At 31.4% G+C, this 25,853-nt stretch overlaps 1 protein-coding gene and 1 pseudogene across 1 annotated transcript; one reads left to right on the forward strand and one right to left on the reverse strand.

The window, feature by feature from the left end:
* Positions 1-501: 501 nt before the first annotated feature.
* On the reverse strand, positions 502-2,134 carry LOC130895303 (uncharacterized; annotated as a pseudogene).
* A 10,115-nt stretch (positions 2,135-12,249) lies between these two features.
* LOC130895229 (signal recognition particle receptor subunit beta) lies at positions 12,250-25,641 on the forward strand. The gene is made up of 4 exons (XM_057802429.1): positions 12,250-12,818; positions 12,884-13,050; positions 13,107-13,378; positions 25,301-25,641. The coding sequence occupies exons 1-4, from the start codon at positions 12,734-12,736 to the stop codon at positions 25,503-25,505; spliced, it is 729 nt and encodes a 242-aa protein (XP_057658412.1). The 5' UTR covers positions 12,250-12,733; the 3' UTR covers positions 25,506-25,641.
* The last annotated feature ends 212 nt before the right edge of the window (positions 25,642-25,853 follow it).

Consider the following 25,853-nt stretch of genomic DNA (forward strand, 5'->3'; position numbering starts at 1 on the left):
AGCATATTGCTAAAGAAATGAATATCCCAGGATTCACTGAGAAAGATGTAACTAAAAAAATTAAAAATTTGCGTTCAACATATAACCAAGAACTCATAAAAATTGAGAAAAGTAAGAAAAGTGGTAGTGGTACAGACGACATTTATAAGCCTTCTATAAAATGGTTCGACATTATGGACTACATTATGAAAGTTATTAATTTAAAGGAGAAAGAAACAACAAGCAATTTGGTGGGTATACATACTATTTTATTTCAATATTTTTTTATTTTATCATATACGTTTTCCAATCAACTGCTCCTTCCCCACTAAAATAATCTCTGTATTTATTTCTCAACTTCTCAGCAATTGCTTTCGACCTGTTATTTATTCGGGAACGTCTTATACTTGGTAATTCATTAATTTCTGATCTCCACTGTCCTTGAATTATAGTCAAATTTATATTATCTTCGTAATCTGCACTTCCTGGAGGTGTATAAGTATTTGGTATAGTCATTCGTAACTAGTTGTGTAATGTGCATGTAGATTTGACAATCTTTATTGCCGTTTGTTCGTCGACTTGAATTGGTTTTCCCAAAATCCGGAAACGAGCTGCCAGAATACCAAATCCGTTCTCCACAATGCGTCTCGCTCTGCTTAATCTGTAATTAAATATTTTTTCCGCAATTGTTGGCGTACTTGAATAGGGCTTTAACAAGTATGGTTTGAGTGGAAATGCATCATCTCCAACCAATACTGACCCTTGGGGTAGTAATGAGTCGTTTTCTAAAAGTGGATGTAAAGAACTGTTTTGGAAAACAGTAATTATGACCCACTAGGGCAAGAAGCTATTAGTTCCCTTGTAATTATAGTATTCACTGCCAGAATTCGGTGGTGCTTGAATTATAATGTGTTTTCCATCTATGGCACCACAACACCCTGGAAAGTCCCATCTTTCATTAAATCCTAGCTGTATATCTTGCCACTCGTCTTGATTTGGTATCTGTAAATAGAAATACATTTTCATTGCAGGAAACCCATGATTTTACTGAAGATAGCGTGGATATGTCACAAACTGATGAGGACATAAACAAGGATGATACTATAGGCATTGCCAGAACGCCAACAGCAAAAAAGAGGAACCTATCCCCAAAAAAAGGAATAAAGAGAAATGTAGTTCCAAAAGAAAGTACCATACATGCAGCAATCAACGAGCTGAAAGACTTCATAAGAGTTTACGATTACCACTTGAAGAAAAGGAAAACGAGTGCGACATAATAGGCAAACACATTGCGGTTCAATTAAAGCAACTATCTGTGCCGGATATGCTAAACGCGAATGCTGAAATGCAGCAAGTCTTAACAAAATCCAGACTGAAAAACCTATATAATCCACATGCGTCTACACCTTCCACATCGTGTACTACACCAACACCAACTGCAAGCGAACACTCATTTTGCAGTACTTCTCAATCGCCTCCTCATTTATATTCACAGTACTCACATCAGACAGTACACACAAGCAATACTATGGAAGAGATGTCATCAATGGCAAATGATACTGATGACTTGGTAGCCCAAGCAATATTAAATGCTAATATTCCTTAAAACCAAGAATTCGTCACAAGTTTAAATAATCATTTTCCATATAGTTATATTTATCGGAACCAAAATGTTTCATGGAAGCTACGTTATTTTTGTAATATTTGCGTTTTTGTAAGCTTTTGTTTTTTTAGTAAATATATAAACATAAACAGTACAGCCTATACTTACCTTAATATAATCTTTTAAGCTATCACTTATAGCATCGCAAACTTCTGGTATCATTTTCGATATGGATGCCTTCGATACCCTATATAATACTGACAACATCCTGAATGTCATTCCAAAGGCCAGAAAAGTCAAGGTTATTTCTAGTTTCACTCTAGCTGGGATAGCTTTACGCATAAATGTGTCACTGCGTTGAATACCTGTAGCAATTAAATTTAAAAGAATTTCGAACTGTGAAGGCGTCAATCGCATAACAGCTTGATATTCACGAGGGTCCTGATAATATAGCTCTTTCATAATCATGCTTGTAGCTCCTGAGGATTTATTTTGCAACCAATTTCTGACCCAAATCCGTCTTTTTCTTTTTCTTTTCAGATCACTTTCCATTTCTTTAATCAACTCATCGCACAAAATTAAGGAAAAAGATTGTATTACCTTGCGTATCGCAATTTTTACTTTCGACATATTTTGTTTGTGACCCGCAAGCTCACTGCCTCGCAGAATTTTGATACCGTACAGCTACTTAACTAGGTGTAAACGGGTGAGCAACTGCATATTTTGGTCCCCACTCGCCAAGTACAGCTACTGTTTACTGACCAGCCCAGCAACTGGCACTGTGTAAACTCCCCTTAACACCTTACACTTATTCAACTGTTCATATAGGAATATTACTTATATGATATTTTACTGTTCTAAATACTTAACGTTTTGTGGTATTTTTACAGCTGTAAATATTTTCCAGCACTGTGCATGATATACTCTATTTAATGAGGATTCTATCGAAAGTTCGAGATTATCTTATTTTGTCCGGTATTTTCGGAAAACCGGTTTGTTTCAACAATATTCTAAGATATTTATACATTTTTGTAGTATTTTTAAAATTAATTTAATTATTTTTTGCCAAGTAGTTTCACAACAAAATACACAAATATGCTATTATTACTCATAGTTAATATTTTTGAACTTTAATGCACATAAGTTATATCTAAATAACAAAATAAACAAAAAAGTTGTTGTAAATAATATTATGTCACGAATGAGCTGTGTGGTCAGAAAACAGAGTGGGGACAGAATTAGAGAGTAATAGGATAGAGAAAAAGTGAGATAGGAATAGGAAAGAGGAATATAGGCATCACGCCGCTGTGCGTATTAAACGTTATCGATGAATTTTTATTACTACGACTAGTGGAAATCGTCAGATTATATATTTTTCGTCATCTTTAATTTATTTCCTTTAAAATAAAAAAAAATTGAACTACGCTTGAAAATGTCGAGATGACGTTTTTTTTTCAACTTTGTCGCCCTCCCCTCTCTTTACATAAATTCCAAACTGTCTGATTAGTGGAATATACACTTTTTAGGATGTTATTAACTCACCATACCTTAATCTGACGCGCTCGAGAATTTCTGATAATCATTTTTTTTCTACTAATCTGATTCTTTATCCTTGACCGGCGCACATAGATCGTTTTTCAGGATTTAGGCGGCCAAAATTATTTTATGTGATATTTATATTACAAAATAGTTACATAAAAAGAATTATGTGTTTGGAATAACTCGAAATTATTTGTTGGTGCACGGTGGTTAGGCGCACCTACTTGTGATTTTTTATCAAAAAATATTTTATTCGAGATCGTAGTTGATTTCAAAGTGTTTTTTAATATTATATTGAAAATACATATGACATAATCATGGCTTTCCCTAAGGAGGGACATCTGTCTACGTTTTAGTAATACGTTCAGGTATGTATTATTAAATAAAACAAAGTTTATTTTGTTCTAATAAGTAAGTGAATATATTATATTATTAAAAGGATCTTTACATTCGTTATACAATATTGAAGTTACATAAGCTAAATAGATAATCACTAAAAATAATCAATCATACATTGGAGACTTATTCATCTACATTTAAATTTTAGCCGCTTTCATCAATTTCCATTGGTCGGTTTGGCTCAGCAGGAATTAATAGCTGCATTGTCTCAGGCAAAAATAATTTTGAAGCGGTTTTTTTGGTCTTTCTCATGGAACTAATAAATGGGTCGGATGTTGAAAGTAACCTATGATAAATATCTAAGTTGCATTCTTCCCTCGAGCAAAGTTTAGGCGATAAGACCTAAAATGTTTATTGCGGGTCTCAGCAGCTTCTTCCGAAAGTTGCCCTATCGGCAACAACGAATTTTCTATTAATGAAGCTCCATGAATTAAGACCTTATGCATCGTTGGAGTCATAGGATGCCAGCCATATAACTCAACATATAGTTTCGCAGTTTCCATGGCGTATTTATCATATTTTGCTACGTCAATCGTATGGCCGCTTGATATGGCTTCTAATATCACTTTTAATCTAATAATCAAGTCATAACTTATCCCAGTGATTTCTGCAGCCAATTCAGGGTTCTCGAAGAATCTTCTGCTGGTATTTCCATCGTTTGTGTTTCCGAAGTTACTTTTTGGCATATCGACTAAGAGACCTGTCTCCTCTCTAAATCTTTGCTGAATATCAAGTTTTTTTTGCTTTTCTAGATTTTTTTCTTCTTCGGTTCGTCTCTCGCGAAATTTTTCACGGGCAATTTATATGCTAAATGCAGCACACTTTCGAATATCCGGATTCTTGCATGTAATACGGAAAGGCCAAATTTAAGAGCTTCAGGGCATACATCATTTTTTTTTTGTTAAATCATTAAAATCTTTTGATGTAGCTCCACATATATAACATCTGCTGGTCGATTTGATGTCTGTAGCTGCATTGCAAACTTTTCCGTCAACCATAATCATTTTAAAACTATATTGAAAAAAAAATTTTCTCCATTGAGGTCAACTTTCGTCAAGTTTAATGAGTTTACACTATTCTTTACATAATTGATTTCTTCTTTTGTGATGTCCGTAGATTCTTTTACGAATCTAAATCTTATTGGTCGGTAATATCTAGGTGAAGATGGAGTTGGATTTTGCCACACGATTTTACTTTTATCCTCACCACAAACAATTCGTAGGGGCACAAATGAGCTTATAAAAATATTAGCACCAGATTCATCTTTGTTTGAGAGTCTTTGTTTAAACTGGGCTTGTTGAGAGCCGTCACAATCCCATTTGCAGATTAACAGTAACGAGTTCCTTTCAACGGTATCAAGTGTGAGTAAGACTTCTTCTAAGAAGAGGGATAATCTTGTTACAGTGTGATCCAACAAAGATTGTAGGTTTTCTTCTGCGCAGGTAGACGTCACTCGTAATGACTCCTTGGGTGGGTAGCAATCTTCTTTGGCCAATAATAATTCATAATGTGGATAGATTCTTTTGTTCGTTGCTCGAATAATTTCGTACTGTCTTCTGGTCAAATCGGCTTCAACAAACATTGTCAGTGCTTGCAGAGGAGTAAGGGGTTCTATTTCTTTAGACTTTGAATGTCTGTTTTTACAATCACTGGCAGAAGCAGAAGAATTTGTAATGTCTTTTAAAACAGTAGACGCGTTTCTTTTTCCTTCTGTTTGTAAAATTACTTGTGCCACGTGAACAATTACTTCGTCGTAAGATGCGCGGACATCTTCAGTTTTTCTTCTCTTTGTTCTTTCGTTAGATTCGGTAAAAGATTTGGTAGGTCATCCTGGCCTTTGATGCGTGTCTACGGAGATCTCAAATGTTCCTTCCAACCAAGAATTATTGGCCGCCAAAAAGTTTTCAAGTATTCTGTGCGCCCGAGACCACCTCTTTATCAAATCACATTTAAAATACGAAAACTTATTTTTTATCACATTTTTATGTTCTTCTGTGTTCCCGTAACACACGAGTAAATAATTTTCTAAATATTTAATTTTTTCATTAATCCAAGAGGTATTTACGAGTCAACATTTTCACCCCCGAGCAGCCAGGTGAACCTATAACAATAAAAAAATAATATTAACACAAAATCCGATTTTTTCCTATTTTTGTCAAAAAAATTTCAAACTCGTTTATTTTTAAAACCAGCAAAAACTAGCACCTGATTTTAAGCCGTTTTCTTTATAAGACTTTATACTATATAATGAAATCAAAAATGTAACTCAGAAAGGTGCGGAAGTAAAGTTTTTTTTCGATTGAAATTGAAAAATAAAGAAAAAACATTTCTGAAAAAGGGTATTATTGACGGCTCATTAAGTCATTTATTGACAATATATTTAATACGCTACTACAGTTAAATGTGGCTATACTTTTCTACCCTCACCTTTATTATCACGATAGGGATATATGTTTAGTAGCAAATGGTTACTTCATAGCGTTTCTTTGTAGCTGTGATTGAACTCCTGGAGCTATGAATGACCGATTCTTTAGAGATACTGCATTACTTTATTGTATTTATTCTTAAATAAATATACTATATTAGTAAATGATTAACTAAAGTTGGTAAAATTGAGTTGAAATACAATGTAGAGCTGATGGACCTGATTGTTTATTCTTTTCTAATCTTTATCTTTAACTCAGCTCAAGTAATATCTTTTGACTATCATTTTGGACACTGCAATAACCAATTTCACAATGGCTTTTATTGTCACCGCAGCACTTTTTGATATGAATAAAAATTATGATTAGATAATCAGACAATTATGCAGTTGATTGATATATTGAATAACTTAAATACTGTGCTTTATTTTATGCTATCAGAACATTTGATTTCATCAATTTTCTCCATTCACGTATAAATTTATAGATATTCATTCAATTGTTACCACTTTTGCAATTTTGCTATAAAAAATAAGAATCTGATTGAATGCTAGATTATATTTTAATGTTGATCCGTCTTTAGAAAATCATTTTTTTCTCGCTTTTGAGAGGGGTGCAGATAGAAAATTTAATATTATTAGATGATACTAATTCAAATAAAACTATGTACTTCTTGCTTTAATCAAATACAATTTTTCTACCAGAGGTATACGTTTTCAAGAGCACGTTTTTTTCTAATTTTTTTCACTTTCCGGGAGTGCAAATTATTTTCTAGTATTTACTATTTAATAATACAAATATAAACAAAGCTACCCATATACGATTTTTCTATAAAACTAATCATTATTCTGACAGTCTTTTCTATCTACTCAGAAAATAGGACAGTCTACTTAACCAAATCTGTCAGACTGTCATCTGACGTCACAAATTACACTTTATAGTCAAATTTGAACAAACAGCATGACAATAAATAATGTGGTTTCTTTCATGTAAATCTCACTTTATAAGGTAAATAAAATGTGAGTGCTTCTTAAAATTGTGAAAACATATGCAACATGAGAAACGGAACCAAAAAAATTAAAGCCGACCAATATATTAATTCAAAAGATTGCGGAAATATTTACTGGAATGTATTCGATAAACATAACTGGAAGCAATTTTGTCAATGTAACAAAAAGCAGACAAGCAACTTAGATGAGGGAATATTTTATCTTGAACATATGTATGTAATACTTAAATTGTGGAAAAAATATAGAATATTGTAAGAAGAAGATCACACACCCTATAGGACATAAAACACATTCAAATAAATAATTCAATAACAGAAAAACACTTAGCAGCAAAATGCTATCTTCAATTGTGGAGTGGCAAATATGTTATTGCTCTTGTCAATGAAACCAAGACGAAAGCTCTCCTAGGATGGCTACACTGCTGTAATTTGTGGCGTCCCAAAAGTGGATTGTGTAGGGCTCATGAAAGTAGACAACCCTCTTCTCTGTGGAGATTCCTTGGGTCTCTCCAGTCTGGTGGATCAGTATGATCAACTGACGAGTTGTTTCATTTGTCTTTTTTATAACTTATCCATTCCCCTCTAATGCCTGTCTACTAAATATTTAATATTCAAATATATGGTCTACTATATTTCTCTTGAGTAGCGTAATTGATAGGTGACAGAGGTTTTAATATTTTTAGGTTTTTCAGAATAAAAATACCTTAGTATTAAATTTTCTTTCGCCGATTTTACAAACGACATTTATCTTGTCAAAACAACTTGTTCTTCTTTTTTAAATTTTACATTTAATGAGGACAGTACATCTTGCTCGAAATTTTTGGAATTTATTACAATCGAGAAGTTTTGTAAATAAATCAGCAATATTATTTTCTGTGCTAGCATATTCTGACAAATCTTGCCCAGCAGCTGTACTAGAAGTGATTCTAAATCTCTCAACTCTCCACATAGTACTGGAAAGCGCGGCAGAAAAAACATCACTCAGAGACAGAATCATCAAAGAAAACCCGTTGCGACTATTGGCAGCTTTCTAGAGTATTAATGTACGGGGGCTTTACAATAATATATTACATAGCCGCTAGTGCTCTCTCGATCTTTGGCATCACCAGCAAAATCTGAGCAATAGGCAGTTGACTCTCACATCTGTATTTATTTTATACTCAAGCGCGGATCCAGGGGGGTCATGACCCCCCCTTAAACTTGGTTTTTTGTTTCTTATGAAAGGGCGTAAGTAGGAATATGTAAAAGTACGAATTATTTTACACCGTGGATATTTCGAATATCAAAACAATACCTAATAAAACAAAAATAAAATGCTCAGGAAATTCAAGACTAAGAAGTAGAAGAATCTGACATAAACTAATTAATATGAATGTCAAAAACAACGTAATTAACTGATATTTTGTGAGTAAAAGGCTTAAAATGCCATGTCTTTGGGGGAGGACTCGTCCTAATACTAATGACCCCCCCCCCCTTGTGAAAGCCCTGGTACCGCCATTGTTTATACTTCAGTCCATAGTTTGCAAAGGCGTTTAAATACTTTGCAATGGAATTGAAAAATTTCTTCTATATTTATACATTTGTTAGATCGAGATGGGTAGGTTTTCCATATTCCTTGTTCACAGCATAGGTGTAGGGTCTGCTCTATTTTTATTAGTCAGGTAAAGTAAACTTCCTAAGACTTCTCTATATAGAAATTCCTTATTTTTTGTTGTGTCTCCAGTTTTGTCACTTAGGATTGGTGTTTTCATTGGCTTAGAATTGTCATGTTAAATTTTTCGAATACTGCCTGAGTATACGGTGCTTTATTCAACATCAAGTATTCTGAATTTCTTGTTATATTAATTTCAAGGTATTCACCTGCTTCTTTGCTTTCGATCATCTCACTTTTGTTTCTGAGATTTTTCATCAGGTTTTCAACATCTTTTCCATTTTTCTTTGTCATATATCAAAATTGCATCGTCTATATATATAGCTAGAGTGTTCCTTCCTTGTTCTTTATATGTATTATTCAGGTTTCAAGACATTTAATCCACATTCTTTTAAATAGCTTGTATAATTCTTGTTTCACTGGAGTGACTTCCAACCCTGGTCTCCCCTAGTTGTGTGGTTCATGAGCATTTATAAGTGATAAATTTCAATTATTAAATTTAAGTAAAAAATATGTGAAAGAATTTACAAATATTTTATATATAAAATTTGTAGTTACTAAGACAAGGAAGTGGGTTTGAATTTTATTTTCCGAATGTATTGCCTCGTTGAATTTTAAAAATAAAAAAGCATCAGTGTCCTGTTGGAAAAATGGCTGACGCTACACAAAACGCGTGTGCGCTGGACAACCAAAACAAAAAGTTTCAATAAACTTTTATTATTTAAAGCTGATTTTGACAACAGCTGGAAAACTTTCAATATTTCAACATGTCTCTATTCATCAGGTTTAGAATACTCACAAAGATTTATATTTTGTGTTATGTTTTAAAGTATTTGGTTTTGATAATATTTTATATTTTATACATGTTTTTTTTAAATCATACTTGAAGAATTGTAAATTTTTTTAATGTACTTTTTAATACTTATGTCCTACATATTATTATCCTATTTGGTTCTGTATAAGGAATGTTTGTAAGTTATGTGTGTAAGCTGTTTTTAAGTATTTTGTTGTGATAATATTTTATATTTCTCAAATCTTTATTTTAAATCATACAATCATACTGAAAGATTTTTCAATTATATATATATATATATATATATATATATATATATATATATATATATATATATATATATATATATATATATATATATATATAGTTTTTTATATATAATTTATAATTATATTATATATAATTATTTATATTTTATAAATATTTTATGTATAAGTTTTTTTGTAATACATTTTTCAACTTAATAATTGTTTTTTTATTAGATATCATAAAAATGTCATTCTAATATATAACTGACGTCCATTAAACGTCTAAACATGACGTCATTTAACTTAACAATATAAGGTTAAAAGAACGTCATTCGTACGCCAAAAAATCGTCAAAATGTCAGAAAAGTAATTTCAAATGTGACATCTTTCAGATGTTAGCGTGCTAGCTGGGATAGGCCTGTCGTGCCATTTTAGGCCTTTTTATTGTCTTTCATGATATACAGTTTGTTGTTTTTAAATAAATTTTGTTCTTCATTTTGACCAATGGCATACATATATTCTTGCATATTATTAGTCATATGTAAAGTGTTTCATAAATCCATTATGAATGAATTTTTCACAAAATCATCAAAATCTCTGTATTCTGCCAAAAATGACACTTTGTTCTCTATAGATTTTCCAGCTTTAGATGCATTATTGTATCTCTGAAGAAAAAATTGTGATTTATCTTTCTACAAATTTTGCATGCTTTTTGTTTACTTTTTGGTTTTTCTCCAATTTTAGTTTTGTTTTCATTATTTTTATTATATCTTAACTTAATTTTACAGAAACCAACTAGATGGCCTAGTTTTTGACAAGCATAACATAATGATAAGGAATGATTCTTAAAACTCATGAAAACCTATGGTTTCTAATATAAATTTCAAAATGGTTAAAAACTAAATGATAAATTGAGTAGCACATATGAGAAATATTATTACTACTATTTATTCACTTGATAGTTAATTCAATAAAATGGCTTTCCTGCTTTTATGTCGCTACTATAATAAAAACTACATTTTGGAATTTTTAAAAGTATATTTGGAAAAAATAACGTAATTAAGTATACAAAGTCAAATCATGTAATTAAGAACAAGTATTTAAAAATAATATATTGGTGAATTACAGGCATCATATATGATTTGAATACACAAGGCCTTAAGAAATTGAAGCATTTTATTTCAAATAAAAATTACATATACAACTGAAAATTACCTTGAAATTTTAGTCTAATATATCCAAAGTCCCACTTACTGCATAAAGTAACTTAGTTAAAAAAAAGTTTTAGCAATTTTGGAATAAAATTAATTTGTCATTTTTTGTCTAATGGTAGACGATTTTCCATGAATTTCATTATTCAACAATTTGGAATAATGGTGCATTCTACATTTTAAAAAAGTATGAGTAACTTTTCTAACAATTTGAATTTCATGTAGTTCCTCTGAAAGAAATTGGTAATTTATTGGGTGTACTGGAATAAATAGTCTGACTATATTATATGAAAAGTATTTGATAGTTATATTTACTAATATATTTTTTAAATTTATACCTTTTTTTTAAATATCTCTCCCCTATTTATTAATGATCTAAATTGTTTTTCGAAAAAACTAATAATATTAAAAACAATGTTTGCAGCATGAAGCAAACCTCCCCTATTTACAAAACTTGTAATTTTTTTATGATTTCAGCAGAGGAACTATAGACATGATTCGTAAATTTTTTTGTTGTCTATGTAAGAAAATAGTGACAGAGTCATTGCACGTGGATGTTTATATTAAAGTATGAAATATATAACCTGAAATATATTTTCTTGAAATTCGAGAGATTTTCTACTTCCAAAAATTTAATGATATTAATATCTTCTTTTTTTTCAAAATCGTCGGTTTTTTGTACATTGGTTCTTTCAATTGACCTAAATTCAAACGCCAGAGTTCAATATTGACCAAACTTGCAACAATCTGCACTTAAATTTGCTTTGATTGAATTTTGAAATAATTATTGCCTTAGCGACCATTTAAATTGTGAATTTGGATTATTATTCTAAACACCCCTCGATTGGATACATGAGAAATAAAGCTCTAATTGATCCTGTGAGAATTTGTATGTTAAAAAGGATTTCAATCAAGTTTTAAAATTTCTGGACGTTCAAAAGGGAAACTACAGAAACATTTTCAAGGTTAGAAATATTTGTGACAAACAATATTGAAAACAGACTTACATATGGAAAGAAAGAACCTTGTTTGTGTCATGCACATTATTGCAATTATGTATATACAATACAGTTTAATAAATCTTCAAAGTCCTCACAAATTCAAAATCGTATGAAATCTTGGGAAATAACGCCTTTCACCAGAACGCTCTAGAGAAATACGGAGATCCTAACATCATGTGATTTCTCTCTTACATTTTTGGACACACTTTTGCTTGCCTTCGCGCATTGACATGTTAATTCCATTTATTTATCGAGTTCGATGGCTAAAAGTCTCGATATCAGATTAATTCACTCTTTGAGCTAGATTCCCAAGCTATTGTGAAGAAATAGACTTTCATTTATGTCATGCTTCAACGATTTTAGTCTATAAGCTAAATTTTGCAATTTACTTTTATGCATAGATATGTTTCCACTTTTGTAATACTGAAAAACAGTGTTATCCTTTTAAACAGTTTTATAGATTGATTTTAGAATTTAAATTAGATAATATCGTTCAATTAATGAAAATTAAAGAAGTATAACATTTTGAGTAGTGCCTCCGTTAAGATTATATCGCAATCATGCAAATTTATCCGCAATAATATTGTTTTACAACCCATTTATTAAAACTAAAAAGAACTCTATCCCTGTAACCTATTTATAATTTACATAAATTATTTCACTTTATTCAATTTATAATTTAACTCTGTCTTATGATCTCATGATAGGGAACATACGTTTGAAAATATTAACAAGGAATGCCAAAACTAACCTTAGTTTACTTGAAGATGCCAACATGCTATAATATTGACATTTTATTATTTTGAGGTTATTGTTAACTATTTTTCACTTAGAAGTTTTCTTTCTTCACATACATAGTGTAAAACAAATTTAAATCATGGTGGACAAACTACCAGTTAAATTAGGAGGCACAGATTATACACAAATATTTATTGCTGTTTTTGTCATAGTTATTACTTTAGGTAAGTCATTAGAAACATATGCACTGAGTTTGTACTTGAATTCAATGGGATAACACTATTTTTAGTTCTTATTGCACTTTATAAAAGAAGGAAGAGCACAAGGCGTGGAATTCTCTTAACTGGTATTTGCGATAGTGGAAAAACTTTATTATTTTCTCAACTAATTCATAATAAGCATATACAAACGCATACCTCTATAAAGGAAAATATATCAAATTACATTTTCAATGGCGTAAGTAAAATGAATTTTCTAATATTTATCATTACCTCAACTTTGGTTTAATCTAGGATGCTCTGAAAGTTATTGATATTCCTGGCCACGAACGTTTAAGGGATAGATTTTTTTCACAATACAAAGACATTGCAAAAGGAATTGTGTTTGTAGTTGATTCTAATACCATTACTCAAGATATCAGAGATGCAGCTGAGTTTTTGTACAATATCATCGTTGATCCTGTTATAGTTAAGAATAAACCAAATATACTTATACTCTGCAATAAACAAGACTTTACATTTGCAAAAGGAGGATCAGCTGTGAAATCAATTTTTGAAAAAGAATTGTAAGTATATGAATCAGAAACACTTTCAGATTTATAAAATAAATCTTTTAACTAGTGTGTAATTTTACTTAGTGATTTGTATTAAGAAATATGACAGTGCAAATATTGAGTTGTATTTTGTCAATATTATTTGTATTCAAAATACAATAAACTCAATATTATGTTTATTGTCATTTTGAAGATTGTTTTTAACCCTTTCGCTGCGGGTGCCGCATGCATAAAAGTGTGATTTTATTTACATGTCACCTCTGAGGATGACGCATTTATGCGAATGGTTTCCACATCTCGCTACTGTTGATGGATATTGTAGAATAATGGTTTTTACACTATTTTTGATGAGAATGACCCAATCGCTATATGACCCAACTGCCATTTTCAAATTTTTAGATTAAGATAGGTAACTGGGCGGCGCCAAAGCAGCAATAAAACGATTATTTTGGGTAAATAGTATCCAGACCTAACGAGGGATGATTAGTTTGTTTGTTAGCACCTGATGAAAGGGTATTTATAATAATATCAGAACTTGGCAATAGTCGTGCATGGTACCTGTAGTAAAAATAACTAAATAAAATAATTTTGTGAATATGGTGTTAAAATAAAAGGTAATTATTGTTTTGATTTGATAGTGTTGTAATCGTGATATATGAATTATTAAATAATTTATTTAATTAAATAGAATAACACTAACAAAAAAATATATACAAATTAAATAAAATATAAAGACTAAACAAAAATTAGATTAAAATTTTGAAAAACTGACACTTTAGTGTGGATATTAACGCAGCACTGAGGGAATTAACGTCGCCTCGAGCGCGCCTCAGCGAAAGGGTTAAATCACATGAACTTAATATTTTATAGAAAATGGGTAATATCACAATGCTCGATTAATCATTTCCCTGATGAAGTACATTGATACACTTTGGTATTTTATAATATTCTCTGTTAAATGTGAAGTATTGTGAAGAACAATTTTCTTCCTGCACCTTTCTTGCAGCAGATACGAGAAGTCCTTCTAGATAATCTCCAGGCACTGTCAAAGAAGAGGAAGAAGTTATTACAGACAATCACACTATTCCCGATTTTGACAACAATATCATTGCAGGAATAAACTCTTTAATAGAAAGTCTCTGCAAGGACTACAATATGCTCATGTGGCTTTATTCACTAATTTATCGTGGAGCCATTGCAGTATTTCATCTACATAATCAGCAAATATACATGACAAAGATCTGTACCAATAACATCAACAAAAGCTCTGCAGCCAATAGCACCTAGAACGTTCCATTGATACCTTTAAGGAGTGAGCTAGGACGCCTAACGGAGTATAAGTATTGTGCACAACCCTCTAAACGCTTGATAAACTACATTAGGAAAATATTTAAGAAACTAGGTATTCACACAAAACATCCATAACATTAACAACATCTACGTATGTTAATGTGCTTTAGCAGAAGCTGCAAGTGAAATCCAAGAGTTCATTGAGATACATTAAGTGCACCAAAAGGAAGCAACTTCTACTACTACTATACAGTAAACTTGGAGGTACACCTGAGAACAGTACCAATTAACCTATACCATCAAAACAGAAGATAGAAAAGTATTGGTCCTCATTATAGTCACCTTCAAAAATCACAAGAGAAGCGTCGACTGGATAGCAGCCAAAGAGAAGCTGTTATACATTGTTGGCAAAACTGTTTCCAGAAACTGAGGGCAACTTAGTTCTTCTCGTGGTCTTAGCTATACCAATCATTCATAATATTCTCAACAAACACCAGGAGAAACTAGCTAAGTACTGGGATTACCCAAAAACACCTTGAACTAAGCCCAATCCTTTTGATATATTATATCCAGGAGATGATGATAGCTCTAAGTTGAGTAGTGCATAAGTCTTTTTCATAATAATAATCTCTGTTAAAACTAAAATAATGTACCACTACCGAATTATCCCAAACCATTTTAATAACATCATAGACAACAACATGCTCCTTATTGGGAAAATATGCTGATATTTACAGAGTGGCTCATATCTCCATGACAAAGCCAACATACGTTTTTTTGGATACGTCATGAAATATTTTTTAATTTTCTTCAAATTCCATGAATACATTTTTCAAATTAAAAATAATTTATTATTATCTAATAATATAAAAATATTATTCTTATTCACTAATAACTGAAACACTGCCCCATTAAAACTCCCAATAATTGTAACATCCTAGAATAATGTGATATCAACAATATTACAATTGCCCTATTGTACAAAACTTCAGGTAGACTATGGATGAATAAAAGTTGTCATATTATTATATTATTATATATCATATATATTAACTGTTCAAGAGATTTGTGTGTTTGAGAATCAGTAGAAAGTATGAGAAATTGTGGCTTCATAGTCACTTCTATTTTAATTCTAACATTCGGGAAATTATTTTGTTGTCGATATCCCACTCCAACGAAGAATTCAATAAAATCTCGGCATTTATTCTAAATCGTCCTCTACATGTCTATATTCTACAACAAATATAAGTAAATTTAGTAAAATTTATGGTGATATGATTATATGATCCTTTCTATTCGCTACTAAGTTTTTCAAATATCTTTTAAACTTTGCTATATAAATTATCAATTTCCTTTTATTTCAAGCAATTTTGTATTTTTCGAGTAAATTTGTATTTTCTATCTATTTGGGGAACAGAACGAGTAGAATGGAACATTTTCCTGTTTGTTTATATTTTAAAAAAATATAAAATCAGTTTTTTTATGTTGGAGCATAAGCTACTTTTTTTTCAAATCTGTTCTACCTACTCAACAAATACGAATGGTTTGTTACAAGAGAAATGGAGACACCCAAATTCATGAACGTTTCAAAAATTAATGTCTAATTTTGTGCTGTATCAGCAGGTTGCAAAACACGAAAGAACAAAAACTGTTACTATAGAAGAAAAGCAAAATTATGTGCTTTTAGCTTTTCTAGAATCCCCTCATTGTTACTCGTGAAAAACCATGTTAACAATAAATTTAGCAAAAATTGACCCTTAATATTCTTCACAATTATAGAATGTGTCCGTACAATATCCAATTATAGCAAGAATAGGTAGACAGTGATTATCATTGCAGATTAGGTTTCTGTGATTGAGTTCAATTCGTGGTAACAAGTTTTTTTATTTGTGCTTTTAGCGATGAGCCTATTTTTTATATATTTTTTTTCTGTCACAATTGGATTAGTATGAGTCATTGAATTCTTATACTTAATATTGGGGTCATTATTAATGAGTTGAATTTCAAGGAAGGCAGAAAGATATTTTCGAATTATTCAAGTTCGAAATAATTTCAGAGATGGATAGAAAAAATTATATATTTTAATATATTGGACGCACTATTAGAGATTTAACAATAGTTTTATTTTGACTATCAGTAGCGTTGCGTGGATTTTTGCTTTAGGCATGCATTACGAGGTAATAATAATATATAAAAGCGCGAGCCCATAGGAGGCGCATTTTTCTTCGGCAGTGGATCCAATTTTCACTTAAATATCGTTTAAAATCGTTAAAAAACAAACAGCCCCCTCTATGAAAATAAGTTTTATTTAAAATTAAAATCTATTCTTATAGTTTTGTCTCAAAATTTAGCAATCTATCTTCACCCATGGTATTGCGTACGTAAGTAATAATCCGCTTTAAAGCCGAGAAACTTCTTTCGACAGAGGCGGAAGTAGATGGTAGAGTCATGGTTAGGTTAGTTAACTGTACAGTTTATATACTTCAGGCATTTTTATGTTATACTCGTCTTCTCCTAGTTCCCCCAAATGCTCGGGAATCTTATTAGATTTGAGAATTTTAGTTTTATATAATACTGACTCAAGCGGACAAAATCAAAATGCTTTTGATAAACTAATTTCAGACCGTTTAGCCGAATGTCTGGACAACACTTTGCAAACTCTTCAAATTTTGATTGTTCCACAAGTTGTAAGAAAATTAATGCCTTTAGATCTTGAAACCTGTCGTTAATTTGTACAATCAAACAATCTATTACTTCAAAAAATAACTTTTGACATGAGACTTTGAATTCATCGTCATCGTGGTTTCTACGCCGTTTTCACCCTACAGTATCGACTTTTTTAGTTTCACATGAATACTTCCAAAAATGTTCAAAAAATCTACATCTGGTGTTGTTTAAAAAGGATTCGCTTAATTTTATTTGATCCCAATTGTTTGCATCATCATCCAAAATATGTTCAAATAAACTTATTAAATCTTCTTAATGTTGAAATACGGTTTCCAGTAAGCGAGTAGAGTAACTCCCAATGAGTTGGAGCAGCTTTAGGCAGTCGTTTTTTAACCATAGTATCCAACAAACTGGTTCATGCAGTTGACGTAATAAAAAATGTTACAAGTCCATTTAGTGTAAAAAAATATATTTTAAATTGTTTGATATATGAGACCGACTGAGACAACACCAAATTGTGTCTATACTATAACAATGTATGAAAAGAACTTCAGGAACTTCATTCTTCAACTTAGCCTGTACTCCATTAAGATGTCCTGACATAACGGATGCCCCATCATATGTTTGCGCAATCAGTTTTTCCGAACAGCCGAACTCTTTTAGAATATCCACTGCTAATTTTGATAAGACATTTGCTGTTCTATCTAACATAGAAAAATCCAATAAAAGTCTTGGAACAGTGATTTTTATGAATATATCTGTAAAAAACAAAAACACACTAGATAAAACGACTATTTATATTTAAATTGACAGGCTTCTTACCGAAAAACGACTGACAGCTGAGACAAATTCGAAACATCGGATAACTTATCTATTGAAATCGTAACAAAAGTTGCTTCCTTAATTCGATTTTTTATTTCATTTGAAATGGTATCTCCAGTGCACTTAATCATGTCGTTTTGAATGTTACTTGACAAATCCGTAAAGACTGTTGCATTTTCCTAAGTCATTGTATAACTTTTCGACAAATTCAGCAATTGTGTTAAACATTTTTATATAATTGCCCCGGTTGCATTAGCTGGAACTTTCAACGTGGCCCCGAAATCCAATCTCTTGCTTTCCAAGCAAACATACGGTTCCATTGCAATTAATCGCTTTTGCACCTCCATATTATTTTTCATCTTCTCTTCGTGTTTTGAAATTTCTAGTTTACGTGCTTTGCTTAGACTGGAATCTATGCGGGTTGAGCCAAATGACTAATTTTCACCATGCCAGTAAATGTGATTCAGAACTTGAATGACATTGTACTGCGGTATGCAAATTATTCAAATCTGAATATCCCTTCTTGAATGACTTCCAGACTGATATTTTATCCGAAAACAAAATGCATGGCCAACAGAATAACTTCTGAAGAGCAAACGCAAGGCTCTCTTTGCGCGTATCTGTTGTGATTGAATACACAGGTATGAGTAATTTTCACGAAATTCCGCTATCTTAAAATGAAAAAAATAGAAATTATTTGATATTTATTTTATGTGAATTTGATAGTACTGTTACTAGAATTTAATTATGTATTGGTCCCAAAAATTATCATGTTTTAAGAAAGTTATGAGGACACTAAAAAAATCAAAGTGAGGGAATGATTATTAAAGGCAAGTCAATGAAGTTTTTTAAATATTAATTAAAATTTGTTTTCTTTCAAAGAAATCTTTTTATTAAATGAAATTTTGTTCTTAAACAATAAGTAAGATCAAAGAGTAATTCCAACAAATCACAAAATTATTGCAGCACTTTGGCATAACGCTTTAAACGCTTTAAACTCGTTTTTATTTATTATGGCACTTAATTAAATAACAATGATAAAAAAATCCTTGCTAACTTAAGATTCATCTAACAGCATTTTTAACAACAGAAAAACTTCTTATTTTAAACTTTAGTCTCATAGATAAAATAAATGTTTAGTATCAACATTAACAAAATAAAATTTATAACTTAACTGGTTTTCCTTCAAACAAAAAATACTTCTTATTTAGTATTACTATTACAAGAGTGAAATTACCTACTTTTAAAATTTGTAATCTTAAACGATTCACTCTCAAAGTTACAAATAAAGTCTTAATCAGATATTTCAAACTAGTTTAAGTATTTTATAAAATAACAACACTTACTGATTAATTTTGGAGACTCAATCTTCCTCAGAATGTCATGCCAGACAAACAACTGTTCATCTCTAATTTCCATACATTTTACTAAAGCGCCTTCCTCAGAAAGTGATAATATTTTCATCCCATTTGATAAAAGTACCTAATCACCAATATTATAAGTGATATTACTGTTCGTACTAATAACATTATTTGACTAATGTCCATCATAATAAGATTTGTTTCGTGTTTTTAATTCAAAGGACAGTTTCTCAATGCAACGTTTTGAAGATTTGTAATATCCCATGTGATAATGTTCACAGTTTTCTGCGCATTCACAACATGAAAGACTTCTAAATTCTAAGACATCATTACTGAAGACAAATTGAATTTTCTGGGCTCCACAAAATGCAGTAATGATGGTTGACTTCAAATAATTTTATTGCAGAACATTTTGCTAACAAAATTTCTTTGAGAGATTTCAAATTTACGATAACCTTGCCCTCAGCCACTGCTTTATCAGCTGTTCTTTTTAATGTGCCATAGACGCCATCAGGAGCACCTTTGCCGTGGCCTGGTTCCGCATAATTCCACGCAAAAAATGTCGCACCTGGAAACAAATCAATAATATTGATACTCGTATACTAGATGAAACGTCAACTTGTTCTTGTACTGGTTGACAGGACTATCACTTAGTATGTGTATTATGTGAATGTTTGGATTGCGATTTCTAAGCCACTCAAAAACTGGTAATAAGTGTGCCCATACTGCCATTGTATCGTGTCTATTATTTTCAGAAAGAGAACAAAATGTGTAGGGTTTTACAGTATCATTTTCACATAAATATAATACTCCTGTATGTGGTGTAAGGGAACGTTCAAATATTATGTAAGCAGATTTATTACAGTTATTAAACCCCCCTTCCTCCTCCTTGTCAGCAAAAGTAAGCAAAGCTCTTACCCCTCCCCCCATGTTTACGTAAATATTTTTCAATTATAAATGTATTTTTTTTATATTATAATTATACTGTTACAATTATAATTTTTAAAATAAGAAAATAGATTTAGGATAGAGATTAAATTTTACTGATACAGCATTCAACATAGAGTAAGGGACAAAAATATTACAATCTTACGAACATAACAAACTTATTTTAAATTTTTGGTACACATATTAAATTCAGATTAACAGTCTTCAGTCCACAAAACCCAAATCCATGATTCTAAGTTTTCGATGACATTGGATTGCTGCTCAGTGTTGTGAGTCTACTCACTTTCATCCGATTTTGGAATGTCTACGTCGTTCTCATCAAGCCATTCAACATAACGGTGCTCTAAATTTTGAATATTGCACATCAGTTCATTAGCACGACGAGTAAGGACTCTTACAGGTCTAACTTTCCCATCAGTGTGCTTGTTTACTTTTTTATTTATTTAGTGACTTGATGGAGGCATGTTAAAGACTACAAGTTTTGCATGTTTGACTTGATAGCCTCAATTTTACCGACAAAAATAATCGTAGGGCATTTGCAGCAAATCTTTGAGTGAAGCACTTAGCGTAGAGCTCTTCTTCATCCAAAACCAAGTCATCAACTGTTTGTTTTATTTTTACAGGTGGTGGAAGAAACCTGTTGTCTAGTAATTTGAATAGGCCATTTCTTGGACGACAGCATTCTGTATTTCTACAATTTACAATTTGAAGCAAGTATTGGCTTTCACACACATGTTCTGAATACCATTTAATGTCTGGAAAATCATGAACATCTTGTTCACTAGCCCGAACATATTTTACAGTAACATTATAGCCATCAATCTCCATTGAACACCACACTTCAGATAATACATTTCCTGTAAATTCGAAATTAGATCTTTCTAAATGTTCATCAATTGTAATGCCACGTTCTTCGAAATGAGACCCAAAATGGTCATTAGACAATATTAAACCAGCCAGTTCTCGACTAAGAGAAGCCATTCTGCGCTCTACTCTGTTATACGCACTTCTTCCAGGAGCATTGGTAGCTAAAAACAATGTATCGAGATCATGTCCCTTAAAGTGTTGTATAGCAAACCCTACGACTTTTTGATAAAGCGGATTTTCATCTGGCCCTCCATCAATTGTCATGATTACCACTTATTTTACTAGACTATGGTCAGTTTTAGCTAATGGTCGAAACTCTTCAAGTTCGAGAAGCGTATCGACATCCGTATTAGCAGTAGATGAACTATGCTTTCCACTTCGAATAGCGATGTATGTTGGTCCAGAATATCCAACGGCTTGCGGTTGTACTAGCATACTGGAAGTGATTTTGATACCAGCATAAACAGATGGTATTAATTTATGAAGCTCAGCGATTACCCAATCGCGGTCAGGCAATTTGATTCTATATTCCATGTGCATTAGAAGAGGTGCTTGCCATTTGCCGCAGTTACGCCAATAGGGACTCGAGCTTTATCATCTTGAGAGATGAAAAATACTTGATCTGGTCCAAGTGTGAATGCTATGTTCTCTAAATAATGAATTGATGTTTCAGCGAACTTGCTATCTAAGTGGCTCTTGTGGTGTTTGAGTTTGAGTCCGAATGAGCTTAACAGAGACTGTCGATATATATCTTCGTTCCTCTGCATAATTAGATTTTCTGGGAATCAAACGAAGATACGTCCCACTGCGACTAATCTAAAATCCTATTTTACGTAATTCTTGTGTGAGTTCATCAGGAGTTTTTACGCTGCGAAAGATTCCGTTCGTTTTCTATCATCTGCTGCACTCCCAAATAAAGCTATATAGGCCAGGTATTCAAGCATTTCCCCTCCGAATTCTTTAATGCAGCACCGATTTATTTGAAATTTTGACAGATGATAGGTGTGTATCCAAAAAGCAAGATCTACATGGTGCCGAAGTGTGCAACTCCCCCGGTAGGGATGCCACCCCTTTCCGCAGATGGAAAATTTTTCACCCAAACTAAACACAGAAATCGAAAGATCAGCAAATATAAAATGTTTTTGAGTTATTCGCAATTTAAAAGTACGATTTTTCGTCAAAAAAACGCATTTTTCAATATTTTTTTCATATAACTATGTAAAAAAATGTAATGAACAAAAATTAAGCTTATAAAAAAAAACAAAGAAATTAAGCTATATTTTAATATCTTAATGTTCTACCTAAGCAAATTATAAGTACTTGAATAGCGTTTGCTTTACGTAATTGAGCATTTAACCTCAAATAACGGGAAAAGGGTACATTTTTCAACAAAAAGTCATAAAACACTTTTTAAAGAGCTTAAAAAGACAGTCAAATTAAACCATTTTTTATGAGGATTATTTTGCTTTTTTATTTTTTTAGTAGCATAAAATATTTGTAACCAAATTAACCTGTCACTATAGTGCGAGGATTGCTTATCTACAGCCCTTTAACTCTTTATTAATAAAACGTGGAGAGTCTCAAGCCCTTCCAACATACATAGGCTTGTAGCCCTGAAAATTACCTTTAAAATGGTTTTTTGAAGGATGTGATAGCTTCAAAATTAATGGAGCTATATAAAAAATAAGAATTTGAAATTTCTGTGTGTGTGAAATGACTTGTGGAGCTTCATGTGGCTGCAGGAAGCTTGGCTTATATTGTAATGCTGTATGTGAAACTTGCTCTGGAGACAACTGTCAAAATTGAATGAAAAATCACTTCGTGTTTGGAAAATACACTTGAATACCGAAAGTATTCAAAATCAAAACATTAGCAGTCATTAAATTTTTTATCAAAGGAGTGGTTCTTAGGGTTGATAGGGTATAGACAATTAAAAATTACTTTAAGTAGAGACAAGAAACTTCAATACCAAAAAGAATGATGCAAAATCTAAAAGTAGGCAATCATTAGATTTATTTTTATTTCATTATCTGCAAAGGGGTAGTTTTTAAGGGTTGAATAATAAAAATTAATAACCAATTAAATTTTATTAAAATGCTATAAATTCTTCACAGTAAAATGAAATGCCAATGTTCTAAATCGTTAAAAGATTTTTTCATCAGAAAGGGTAGTTTTTAAAGATTTTTAAGGGTTGATACTTCAAAATATATAAATTTTCTACTATACAATATGTTAAGATATTTATGTTGCATAAACGAAAAACATTTTTTTTGCTATTATCTGAACTCCGCTCATTAATCATTATGGCACCATTAACAAATATTTCTTCATAATGATGAGCTGCCTTTCTTGTGATTCCTTCTTTTCTGTTTTGCTCCCTACGTCTCCCTTCCCCTGCTGCATGCAGGGATGAGGAGTTCGGGTCTATCTATTATCTTCTAATGTTGCTGTGTGTTTGGACCTCTTTGTCTACTGTCCTGTTCCTTTCTTTTTAGAATTTTTTCCACCATACTCTCAACAGCTTTCCATTTAAAATCTGCTTCCATCATGATCTGCACTATATTTTCTGGACGTAACTCAGCTCTTACTGTTATTTCAGACAAGTTTCTAATATCCACCCACGCAGGACATCTGAAAATTGTGTGCTCTGCATTATCTATCTCCGAGCTACAGTATAGGCAGAGGTCATTTTCAGCTTTACCTATTAAACGAAAAACATTTGGATTGAAAAAAGTAGGAAAAACTATAATATTGGTTTTTTTCGATAAGGGGTGGTGTTCACACCTTAAAAACAATTTGCACACCTTGCGACCATATAGATCTTGATATGGAAGGTAAGATGAGCTGAATTCTAAATTTTCAGCAAAATCAGAGCTGCATTAAAGAATTCGGGGTTTGACACCATTTTGAGCATGAATGCCTGCACTAATATCCGCAATTGCAACTTTAGAATGCGAAGAAATGACGATCAAAAATTTAAATTAACCATAAAATTAATAAAATCTTTTTGCAGCGCACCCGAACACAATCACAGAAAATTTGCCATTTTGATAAATTGACATTAGTGCCAACTTTCAAAAACTAATGGTTGCGTTCGTATTTTATTTAAAATGTGTTCATAATTCAACTGCCAGTAATAGTGTCAGGAGATGATTTATTTTGTGAAACATATACAATAATATAAATATTCATATTTTTAACACGTTTTTTACTTTATAACGTTAATTTCGGGTTTTCTCATAAATTTAAAATATTTTCAATCCAACCTACTTGAATATGATTCGAATGATTTTTGTGCTTTTTTCGTAAATAAAAGTAAATAAATTGGTACTTGAGACACAGTGAGGGAATGATGCTACAAACATTATGGCTATGCATTTTTATTTATTTATTTATACGGCTCTAAAATCTTATGTGAAAATTCTAGGTATAGTTATGTGGATTGTATAAAAATATTAGTAACATCCATTTCTTTGTTGGATTTTTATATAAACTCCATGGACAAGAATTTTGGTATTTCATGAGAATTACCCATATACTCATGCATGCAGTAATTTGAAATTAAGTATTTCCGTATTTTGATACCGATTATGGGATTATGTGGCTCAGTTTGTTATTTACCTATATGAATAGAAAATATTGAAAACAAATAAAAAGTAGATTTTTAACATAATACGTATTATTCTTAGGCATGCAGTGGATTCCCCACTGATGTCTATGTGGATAAATTAACTGTGGACTCATCAATATAACCAAGGGAGACGATAATTAGCAAGGGTACACTGAGAAGCAACTTCATATTATAATAGAGATATGAAGGACAAGTTTCTTATATTTTTTTCTTGAATGAATCTCAAACCAATCTGGTTAAATACTTTTGAAATACATGATCCATCGAGGAGCTTGGTATTAAATAATTCATAAAATTTTTTTTTCGAGTTATCATATGTTCTGAAATTTGAAATATAAATATTTTTAGAAATACTCTCCGAACCACAAAATCAAGTCAGCTAGAGTCCGTGGATCCAAAAGTTAAAAAAGCTTCTCTATTGGGAGATTCCGACGAAGATTTTGACTTTGGTGCCTTATCATTACAAGTGGACATTGCAGAAAGTTATGCATATCATAAAAATGGCAGTGTTGATATTGAAGGACTGAAAAAATGGCTCTCTCGTCAAATTTGAAATTGTATATTAACTTTTTAATTGTTATGGCTTAAAAAATGCACAAGCAAGTCATTTTTTGTCATTATATTAACATATTAAGATATATTCATTTGAATTATGTAAATAATTTTGAAATATACTTATAGTTAAAGGATTTAAGTTGAGGCAATTTTAATACGTTGCGGTACAATTTTATAAGCGTTCCTAATAAAAATTAATAAAAGTATTTTTAGCTCAGTTGGATGGTATACCGAAAAAGATTGCGAAAAGGGTATATTTTGTATAAATTTTAGCTTAGTTGGATAGCATACCAAAAAAAAATTGTGATTTTATATATATTTGTAATTAAGATATATACGGGGATGT

Source organism: Diorhabda carinulata, chromosome 6 (genome assembly GCF_026250575.1).
Source record: "Diorhabda carinulata isolate Delta chromosome 6, icDioCari1.1, whole genome shotgun sequence".
In the NCBI taxonomy this organism is placed as follows: Eukaryota; Metazoa; Arthropoda; class Insecta; order Coleoptera; family Chrysomelidae; genus Diorhabda; species Diorhabda carinulata.